This window comes from Abramis brama (assembly GCF_963993115.1).
Source record: "Abramis brama genome assembly, chromosome: 20".
Classification (NCBI taxonomy): domain Eukaryota; kingdom Metazoa; phylum Chordata; class Actinopteri; order Cypriniformes; family Leuciscidae; genus Abramis; species Abramis brama.
In genome coordinates, this window is record NC_139982.1 from 8,129,103 (window position 1) to 8,141,108 (window position 12,006).

The 12,006-nt window shown below is 42.7% G+C and overlaps 1 protein-coding gene across 2 annotated transcripts in view; it reads left to right on the forward strand.

Annotated features, from left to right (window-relative positions):
* Positions 1-12,006, forward strand: part of LOC311070641 (meprin A subunit beta-like) — a 57,274-nt gene that overhangs the window by 14,943 nt on the left and 30,325 nt on the right. For both annotated transcript variants that reach the window (XM_084094635.1, XM_084094636.1), the window contains one exon: positions 1,996-2,104. In XM_084094635.1, the coding sequence (XP_083950761.1) occupies positions 1,996-2,104 (109 nt within the window). The remainder of the gene's footprint in view (positions 1-1,995; positions 2,105-12,006) is intronic.

The following is a 12,006-nucleotide window of genomic DNA, read 5'->3' on the forward strand; positions in this document are numbered from 1 at the left end:
ACAGCACGAGATAAAACCTCCATAAGCTCATCTTCATTATTATATAGAAATGACGATTCACGTGTCTCATCTGTTGCAATACTTTCAACATCCAGCTCCTCAGAACTGGATAGTTGAAGTTCCTGAACAACATGTACCTCTTCCCGGGCAGAAGTAACCGCAGCGCGGGCTTCCAGAGCCGGGATAGAGGTACTGAGTCTCACCGGAGAAGGCTGAGATAGGGCGGAGCCCGTCTCAAACCCCGCGGTGAGATCCATCTGCGATCCCCAGGTCAAGCGCCGCCGCTCTGCCTCGACAGAAGTGGGACCCGAGCCCTGGGGAGCGCGCACCGAGCCGCTCTCCTCAAAGAGCGATCGCCGCAAGCGCAGTGTTCTCAAAGGCAGACGCTCGCAATGCACGCAATCAGCCCCCTCGAGAGCTGACTGGGCATGCTGTATCCCCAAACAAGCAACACATAAATCGTGTGAATCCCCACCCGTTATAAATCGAGTACAAGGGGGAGCACACTGCTTAAACTGCTGCTCACTCGTCATTTCTCACAGTAATATATATATATATATATATATATATATATATATATAGACAGATTTCAGACACACACACAGATCGATGCTGAAGTAACAAAAGGCTGTTCGCTTGTGTTTTCAGGGGTGCTTTATAGTTTCCTGGTCGGTGACATCACCCGCCTACTACGTTCTGTCTCGCCATTGACTGATTTCATTCATGCTTCAGACGCACTACGCTGGAGGCGTTCCCACTGCGATTTCACGCTAGTGAACTAGTGTTTAAGAGCAAACATGTTCAAGATTAGCCGCTGGGCTGTCGATTCATTAAATGATAAGCCATTTCCTCAAAAAACGGTTAATACAGTGTAATAAAGCCTCTCCTCCATTGACATCTATTTAAAGAAATGGCCTCTTGTCTCCTCCCCTGCGTACCACAGCGTTACAGGCATTAAGGGTTGCAGGATAGCCTTCAAGTGACTTCGTTGAGTTTGTGGCAAAATCTCTTTTGCATTATGTTGTTCTGTCTCATACTCAGAAATAACTGAAGTGACATTCGTTACAAGATAGGGCTGTAACGATTCCTCGATTGAATTTGAGTACTCGACTTAAAAATCCTCAATTGCAATTTACCCATGTTATTAACCAGCAAAATAACTGAAGTGGCACATTCCACAGACGAGAATCAGTAGACTACATTATTAGACCGTTTTCTAAGGCTGCAGCCGCTGAATGACATTAAAACCATTTGTGAAATCACAAAGGCTGTGATTCAATAAAAAAATATATTAGCTGCGGGTTTCGGAATGATTTGTTATTCATCGCTATTTTAATAAAAAGTTTAAACCCTCGCTCTGAGTTTGCATGTTTGGATGGGCACATGTCGTAACAATTCTAACTATCTTAAAGAAGTGGCCAAATATTAAAGATTAAGTGTACTTTTTCATTGGCCAATATTAAACAAAGATTTGATCATCCTGTAAGTTGTAACAACAACAATCACCAGGCTGTTGGCGCCCTCTGCAGGCATTTGTTATAATGCGTAATGTACCGAAGTTGATTATACTGTAGTCTGTACTATATTACATTAGCCTATGTATTTTAACAGTGGTGTTCAATAAAACCATATGATTCCTTGCTTTCGATACTTTATTTGAACCAATTATCATTGACTCATTGTTATTATATATGTAGCCTATTTTAAAACATTTTAAATGCTATTGTTCACTTAGCTCTATTTTTATTACCACAAAAATATTATCCAATTCCTCAATCAAAATAATCGACTGATTACTCGATTACTAAAACAATCGTTTGTGACAGCTCTAGATTAGTTAAAACATTTCAAAATGCACCTGCATTGTTTTGCATTTTGTGACTTTCAGTCACATATTCTGTCATTGAAGATTTCTTAAAAATAGCGAACAAAATAACGTGTATCTTCTCGTCTCACCTACTAAATGTTGTACTAATCCTGGATATTTTTTCATAGATATCTCAGGGCTCCTTCATAATGACTCTCTACCCTGCTCTAAAGTGACAGTGAAGAATATCAACATTTCTCCTGATGCAAGTGCCCAGCAGGGACCATGTGCTACAAGGTAAATAACCATTTAACTGTTGTTTGTTAGGACCACTATCGTCAAGATGATTAAGAATTAGCATACAGTTTGGATTGATGGTATAGCCTAGTTCTGTTCTGGGCAAGAACTCCCTGCGCAACTATTGCAGCCTAGCAAGGATAAGCACAGGGAGAGTAGTGATAAGCCCCTTAGGGCCTGTTCACATATCGCGTCTTTTACGCGCTCAAGTTCGTTATTTCAAATGTAGGCGCGCGGTATGCACGCTCATAATGGAAGCGACGCGCTCGTTTTTTCCAAGCGCTTCCGCGCCGCATCGAGATAAAAACATCTCAACTTTTCAGAATGCCGCAAGCGCACCGTAGGTCACGTGACAAGAACCAACTAATCAGCTTCGTCACGTTTTTGCGTTTTTGTAGTATCGGGTGCACCCAAACACTGCTGCGTTTTTTACTTTTCTTAGTAAATAAATCTTGTAACAGAGTTACAGCAAGGGTTTTTCGGTGGTGGAAATCCATTGCTGAAATTTCCTTGCTGCCGGAGAGCGCAGCTGATGGTTGCTTAGCAACGACAGACGCCTCCGGAGCACAACCGCCCTAGCGCATTGGAAAAAGGAGAATGCGGCGCGCCTAGCGTTTTCTGCGCGTTTTTAGGCGCGATATGTGAACGGCGCCTTAGGGTAACAGAACAGAAACAAGGTAATGCGATATCAATCATTAATGTTCTTAATGACAATAATTAAATGAAACAATATAATTCAAGAAGAATGGAGTCTGATTCAAAGAGGAATATCAAAAGGCCAAGTCCTGAATGGACGAGAGGAGGAGCTGGGGATAGAGAAGGGTAATACCCAGCAAACACAGAACGTTGGCACAACGTAACCAACCTTCTAACAAAGTTTTAACAACATGGCCAAAAGGTTGCTATAACTACGTTGCGTGGTGAAGGTTGTTACAGCGTTGTCACAATGTTGACATTGAACCACCGTTCAGGGCCATTGCTTAAGGTTGTGCCTGGACAACCACTGGACGACATATGTACTCGTCACTGCCCTGAAGCGCGAAAATCAGACTTTTAAATTTCAACTGACCATTGGGCCGTCTCTCATTCTTCATCAAGCAATCCATACGCGAGAATTGCGTTTAATTTACCTCAGCTAAATAAGATACGTAATTCAAACAACCTACAACTTCCTTGTCTAATGTGACATTTATTTGAACATCTTCTGGTCAGGTATGACAAATATTTAATAACTTTATGCCAAAAGTATGAAGCAAAAATTACTTTAATGATGAGTAATTGATTCAGCAACAGCGCTTAGCCTACTTGTTGCACATCAATGTTTTTTACTTTTTGGGGGGGGGGGGGGGGGGGGGAAACGCACAGAGAAAAAAAAAGTTTGTAACTGCTCGCACACCTGTTTATATTTTCCTTTGATTTGTCGTCTCATTCGTTTATTTGCCAGATTTTTGCATGTTTGCTCATGCTAGTTAGTCCACTCCCTGCCCAGCAAACACATTTACGTTGTGGCAACGTCTGTGGCACGTTGCATTTCTGCTATGGCAACGTCGCTGTCTACTTGCTCGCAACATTGTAACAACGTAGAATTGTAAGACCTCACAGGGCTGTAGCAACGTTGTTGCGCGACATTCAGCAACTGAGAGATGACGGTCTGACAATATTTTTATATGGTGTATTTTGTTATATAATCCTATACGGTAACACTTTATGATAATGTTCAGTTGTAAGTCATTTATAAGTGGTTGGTTAATGTTGAACTAATCATTTACAGAACATTCATAAATGATTAGCAAATGATATACTAGTATTTTATGTATGTTTTGTAAATTTCGTTACAAGTCATTTACAATTGATTAGTTAATGATTAACCTATCATTTACAAAACATGACTATGCGTTTCATAAATGTTTAATAAATGATGTTAAATTTTTTTGTATGTTTTGCTCACATCAGGTGCACAGTGAGTGGTTAAAGACTACATGTGTTTCAGAGAAGACAACTGTCTACACCCTCACCAGTCAGCACTTACACTGCAGTACACACTACACTACACACTACAGAAGACAGCTGTCTATACCCTCACCAGTCAGCACTTACACTGCAGTACACACTACACTACACACTACACTACACACTACAGAAGACAGCTGTCTATACCCTCACCAGTCAGCACTTACACTGCAGTACACACTACACTACACACTACACTACACACTACAGAAGACAGCTGTCTATACCCTCACCAGTCAGCACTTACACTGCAGTACACACTACACTACACACTACAGAAGACAGCTGTCTATACCCTCACCAGTCAGCACTTACACTGCAGTGCACACTACACTACACACTACACTACAGAAGACAGCTGTCTATACCCTCACCAGTAAGCACTTACACTGCAGTGCACACTACACTACACACTACAGAAGACAGCTGTCTATACCCTCACCAGTCAGCACTTACACTGCAGTACACACTACACTACACTACACTACACTACACACTACAGAAGACAGCTGTCTATACCCTCACCAGTCAGCACTTACACTGCAGTACACACTACACTACACTACACTACAGTGTTCAACACCTGTTATAGATGATATGTAATAGATGATATGTAGATGATATAGGGGTGTAACGGTACGCAAAAATCACGGTTCGGTACGTACCTCGGTTTTAAAGTCACGGTTCGGTTTATTTTCGGTACAGTAAGGGAAAGAAATGCAAATATTAAACTGCAGGTTGTTTATTACTATAAACTTTTTTTAACAATTTGTTTGCACTTTTTTTTAAACACTTTTTAATAAAATATAATAAAATATATATAAAATTAAAAAAAAGAATAAGAAATAAAATACTGCTGCAAAGTTCTCCACTAAATAAAATACTCTCAGTCTCAAACCAATATCACATAATAAATTTAATGAAAAATATAAATAAATAACTATGATTACAGTGCAGCATTACCAATCCCAGCTTGTAGGCCTGCTCATATTTAAAAATTAAGACTGGGAAAAAAATGAACTTTAATTGCACAATTTGCTGTAATTAATTGCAATTCCTCCAAGCTTGTAATCATCAATAATTAAACTTAGAATCACCTAATTAAATGAAACACCGGGGGAAGGACTTTGAGCGGACTTTGCTTTTCCAGTGCATGATCGGTACATGATTGGAGTGTTTGGGCCGTTAACGACAGAGCAGAACGCGCAGCGCAAACACGGAGTCGAACATTGAGCAGAGAGCGCAGCGCGCAGACACACACACACACACGGAACGGAGAGTGCGGCGGCGCACACGGAGCGGAAAAGCTTTTTTTCGCCCAGCAGTCGATTTCATTGGTTTAGGTTACAGTGACGACGGGTAAAACTAAAACCAGACGGGCTCTGGTAAAACTTTAGAATCAGCTGCAGGGCGGGATTTGCGCTGAACGCGAAGGCTTCCGCCACTTAATATGTCCGTGTGGAAACACGAAAATGTACCTATGTTCCGCACACAAAATATTGCGTTCAGTCATTCGGTACACACGTGCACCGAACCGAAAGCCCTGTACCAAAACGGTTCGGTACGAATACACGTACCGTTACACCCCTAGTAAACGCATGAATAAATAATTTACAACCCTTTCTGCATCCCCTAATCTAAAGTGTAAACTATTCATCACTTGTAAATGTCTTACACATCATTCGTAGATTACCACTTCAAGAATCAAAAAGGCATAAGATCAACGAATGTTATCTACGAATGTATATGTAACACATTTACAAGTGATGAATAGTTTACACTTTAGATTAGGGGATGCAGAATGTGTTATAAATCATTTACAACACTTTCTGCATCCCCTAATCTAAAGTGTAAACTATTCATCACTCATAAATATGTTACAAATGATCTGTACATGTATTCAAGGCATTAACAACACTTTCTGCACCCTCTAATTGCTACATACATACATACAAAAAATACATTATTTATTAAACATTTGTATATGATTAGTTAATCATTTACTAATCAATTGTAAATGACTTCTAACTGAATCTACAAAACATACATACAATAATGAATATATCACTTATTAATCATTTATGAATGCATAGTCATGTTTCGTAAATAATTAAATAATCATTTACTAATCACTAGTAAATGACTTGTAACGGAAATTTACAAAACATACATAAAATGTTAGTATATCACTTGCTAATCATTTATGAATGTTCTGTAAATGATTAGTTCATCATTAACTAACCACTTATAAATGACTTACAACTGGACGTTATTATAAAGTGTTACCTTATATACTTTTTATCGTTTATTGTTTATCTATATTATTATTTAATGGGGTTATCAACACCTGCAAGTGTAGCCTACACTTTGAAGAGTAAAAATGACAGAAGGTTTCGTTAATTCAACTTTATTAAAACTGCATATAATCAAATTGCACTTCCAAAAGTCATACATTTGTGAAAAAAAATATTAAAAAAATAAACGAATATACAAATTTATTTTAAGTATAATAAATAAAACATAAAAAGCAAAGGCAGATCAGAAAATTTAATGAACAAAACCGGGTCTATAGCGCACAGTAGAACATCCACAAATCCAGAGGAGCAAAGAAACGAATGAGACTAAATAGCGGAAAAATCAAACGAAAAACTAAACAGTGCAAGCGAGGCTACATTAATCACATTAGAAATTAAAGTTGTAGGTTGGGTATGATAGCTGAGGTAGGCTAAATGCAATACTCACGTATCCTTGCTCGATGATGAATGAGAACACAATGAGCCCAACAGGTGGTTGGAATTTAAAAGGCTGATTTTCCCGCTTCAGGACAGTGACGAGTACATATGTCGTCCAGTGGTTGTCCAGACACCCTAAGCACAACCTTAAGCAATGGCCCTGAACGGTAGTTCAATGTCAACATTGTGACAACGCTGTAACAACCTTCACTACACAACGTAGTTATAGCAACCTTTTGGCCATGTTGTTAAAACGTTGTTAGAAGGTTGGGTACGTTGCGCCAACGTTCTGTATTTGCTGGGTGTATAATATGTTTGTTTGTTTGTTTTTCTTCTCACAAATGTATGACTTTTGGAAGTGCAATTTGATTACCATATGCAGTTTTAATAAAGTTGAATTAATGTAACCTTCTGTTTTTTTTTACTCTTCAAAATGTACACTTGCTGGTGTTGATTTTAATTAGGCTAATTTACTGATAGCCCCATTAAATAATAATAAGGATAAACAATATTTAAACAAAAACAATATAATTATCTAACATATGACTAATTAAAAATTAACCTCAAAACATAAAATGCTAAATGGGGGATATCTATAGGCCTATCTAGCATAAAAACAAAAAAATGGCCAGACCGTCATCTCTCAGTTGCTGAATGTCGCGCAACAGCATTGCTACAGCCCTGTAGTGTCTTACAATTCTACGTTGTTACAATGTTGCGAGCACGTAGACAGCGACGTTGCCATAGCAGAAATGCAACGTGCCACAGACGTTGCCACAACGTAAATGTGTTTGCTGGGTAAGCTCCTGAGCAACGCGATAAAGCTGCTGATAACACTGAATGAACATTATAGATGCTTTGATAGGTGTTGTGTCCCTATAGGTTGCATGTTGGCAGCAACAAGCATGTTGCCTTAATGACAACAAAAAGTAAGGCATTATCAATATAATCGCAAGCTTTACTGAAAACAACTATAAGCCTTAAGCAATTGTGTGGTAATACCCAGCCTAAGCAACAAGGACTTTATGTTGCCAATAACCTGATAGATTTTAAGATTTTAACCAATGAGCATAAAAAAGGAAAACTTAGCTTAGCTTCGTGAAGACGTTGAGAGATGAATGGAGGGTGAAATAGCCAGCTGTGACGTGGATGCTTGATCTCCTTCTTGATATCATTCTCCTTCAGTGCGTGGAGAGTGCAGATCTCGTCTAAACTTTGTTCTTGAGGCAGTCATCTAGTATAACTTCAGAGAGATTGCGGGCAAAGAGTCCATATCAATAATGCAGTGATTCGAGAAGCAATGCTTACTCGGGTCACTTCCAAATCAAATCAAGCAGCTTATAATCAATGCGTCGAATTCGCGTATTCAAGTTCACAAACTTAAATCTGAGGTGAAATCCGTGAGGGGAACAAATCATTCTTGCTAAATTCCCGATTGCACAATTATTGAGATATGGTTTTCCCCGCTGAACTCGCTATTAAATTAGCTCCTGAGCAACGAGATAATTAGCTAAGCTGCTGATAACATTTGCCTTGTCCAAATACCCACACTTGGGTCTTGGCAACTTGAGAGCGCGTGTACGCAACAGGAAAGTGCGCAAGACTGTCCCATGTCTTTAAAATGGCACACTAAACTCACACTATAATGGACCTTATATATAGGATGCTGTGATAGGCCTCAGATCCTAGGTAGAAGTCATAGGCAGAGGTGTAGTGGTAAAAAAAGAGGTGGGTAAACAATAAATTCTGGTGGACCACGACGTGGTCACCCGGTAAGGTGGGCCACTGCCTACCGGTGTATGTGTATCCTCCTGATGACATCGCTATAGGCTATCATTTGATGGTACTACCAAGGGTATCACTGGTTGTTCCCTCATCATAAGTCACACAATCACTATTCAATTCATACATTAATCTAAGTTCTTGTTAAAGAGACTCAAAAAGGAATAATATGGTTGAAATCTATAAAGTTTACTAAATGACAAAACAGAGAGAACAAAAATATTTAAGAGAGATAGAGAGGGAGGCTTATATCCAGGGCCTTCAATGCAATGCACTTATGCATAATGATTAGGGATTTGGGATTATTTTCATAGTTGATTAATCTGTTGAATATTTACTCGATTAATTTATTAGTTGTTTGGTCTATCAGAAAAATGTGGATCAGTGTTTCCCTGTAGAGGGAAAAGTCTTTAACCTGGTGCAGGCTTGATTCCTTCTGAATCTCTTGTACAGTTGGGTTTTGACATGCTCCCTACATTAAACCGGCTGCCTGTAATGAATAAAAAAATCACTATTTTTTTTTTTTTTTTCATCATTTTAATGATTTCCTGTTGCGGCTGCGATCAAGTTTCATTCTCGCGCAGCTTGTTTACTAACTTCACGAGCGTGTGTTTTCTGCTATGTGTGTGCGCCGTTCTCTTTGTTCCGTGTGTGTGTGTGTGTGTGTGTGTGTGTCGGCGCGCTGCGCTCTCTGCTTCGTGTTTGCGCGCTGCGCGTTCTGCTCTGTAGTTAACGCCCCAAATGCTCGAATCATGTGCCGATCGGCGATCACGCACTGGAAAAGCAAAGTCCGCTCAAATAACGTGAAATTTAGAGGTGGATAAACGCAATTTAGAGGTGGATAAACGCAATTTAGAGGTGGATAAACGCACTTTGGAGGTGGGTAAACGCTATTTCCAAATTTTGGGAGGTGCGTAAATGGCGTTTACGTGCGTTTAGCCTCCACTACATCCCTGGTCATAGGTCAATCCTAGGTCAGCTGATGCGCACTTGAGTAACGTACGTGACTTGCCAGAACTACGTATGCTTGATTTGTACTTTTGTACAAAACAAACGTTTTTAAAGTTAGTCCTAATGAAAAAGGAAACATCATTTAAGAAATAAGGCACGAAAGAATTTGCTATATTTGTATGAATATAAATAATCATGAATGGCGTTAAGCACAACCTGCCGAACCCCAAGTTGTGACTATATTCATAATACAGCAGGCCATCAAGTGACAAATTGCTTTTATAAAACGGTTACCACAAAATATTCAAGCTACACTATGTAACTTTTGACCCTCAGCAGGGGAATCAAACTGCAGAAGAACAGGGTTCCCTTTCGTAGTAACTCCGAGTTACGTCGGATGACGACGAATGGGGTTTCGCTTAGAAAGCCTCTCACCTTCGAGTATATAAAACGAGCCAATGGCAATGAAATGCCATGGGTCTGCGGAATTTGCATAGCGTATCTCCGCCCCACGCCGGGGGTATATAAGGAAGTACGCTGGCAAAACGCAGATATGTTTTCGCTTCGGAGCCAAGAGATTTCTTCACTCCTACAAGCCATTCTGAATCATCTTCACTCTTCGAGACGAGCGGCTCTTCAGTGTTGGTGTCACGGCGCGTTCCAGCGAGATCGCATTTCCTGCTGGTGGTCTGTGCAGTGATCTGCCGACAGTGTGTGTGTGTTTCTCCCTGGGCGCTTCAGCACTCTGTTGAGCTTTTTCCTCTCTCTAAAAGAGCTGCACGTGGCACGTCTTTTTCAAGACGGCTCGCCCGTGTATTTCCTGGATGTGTGCGCGTGATTCATCTGCCTAACGGTCACGAGCGCTGTTTCGCGTGTTGGGCTTAATCACGCTCGGCAGCGCTCGCGGATGAGTCATGTTTTCATTGCGGGAACATGACCATCGCGATGTTTATAGATCGAGACTCAATGATCTCTGTAAAGAGTGAGAGTCCCCTTTGCCACACCCCAATCTATCTCTTCCTCGAGAGGGGATACTTTGGCTGGTGGCCAGGGTGATCTGAGGGTTAGTGTGGCATATTTCCGACGAGCATTCCTCGGGCCACGCCCCCCCTCCACATCGCAAACCGTGGGGCCTCCGTGTGTGCCTGGTTCCTCTCGGGGACCCAGTGTTTTCATTCGGGGCTCCAGCAGATTGTGTCATGTCACTCACAGCATCACAAGGCGGGCTTGATTCCTCTGGAAATGAAGTTTCGGCTGCGTTGCCTCCCACGGGAGTGCCATCGTTGCCGGGACTGATCCAGAGCTGTCAGCCATGCTTTCCCGGGCGGCTGTAAGCATCGGTTGGAGTGGCCCTGCCCTCCCCCCGAGTGCTGTAAACTTCTCCCGGATGTGCATCAGGACGCCTGCGCTCCGCGGGAGTCCACGTGACTTTCGCGGCACGCGGGCGTCCTCCGCCTTCGCTGCTTCCGATCGCGAGGCGATCATGGTCTGTAGGTTCTCTGTCACTATCGTGACACAGTCGTGTAGTGCTGTGTCGCCTTCGATGCAGTGCTGTCCTGGGAGTTCTGTCCGAACCGGCCGCAGTGGAACGCTAGTCCTTCCCTGGCCAACCCTGGCAGAACGCGGAAACTTAAACCACGCCCCCATGCTGGGACGCTATGCCTCCCATGCCCGGCCTGGTTGTTCCGCCACGCACACTACTGACCTCGCTCAGGCGACATCGGTACCTGCGTGATCCTGGGTCAGGTGATGTCCACTAGTGTGGTCCAGACATGGGCTTAGCCAGGTTGATGTGGGGCAGTCTGAGAATTCATTTTCTCAGCTCCCCCATGTCCCGGGCTGGGCTCTTTGGCGGTGTGGCTTCGACCACCTGAAGCAGACTCGGGTCCTGCACCGATGGTCATCCATCCATGCGGTCTCCTTGGTCTGCTTCCCGCCAAGGCCCCCTCCATGCAGCTGCTCCCCCTCGGGTCTTCACCGGCCCTGAGTAGGAGTAAGTCGCAGGAGGGTGGCGCTGCCCGTCTCCGCCCCTTAGACTGTCACACGCCAGCCTAAGCAGCACTCTTGAGACGGGCAGCCTGGTCGGCAGTGTGGTTGAGGACTGCGCCCAACAGTCTTCGATCACTCTATAAGCAGGCTGAGGACCTTCTGCACCGACGGTCATCTGTCCGTGTGGTCTCCTTTGCCTGCTTCCCGCCGACACCGCCTCCCTGCGGCTCCTCCCCTCGAGCCTTCACCGGCCCCGAGCACGAGGAGGTCGCAGGAGGGTGGCACCGCCTGTCTCTGCCCCTTAGCCGGCTAAACGCCAGGCTAAGCAGCACTCCTGAGACGGCAGCTTGGAAGTAGGACTCAGTTCTTCTCAGGAGCTGTTAGCAGGACCACTCCTTCCCCCGGTGGAGGGCCGGGGGAGAATCCTTGTAAAGAACT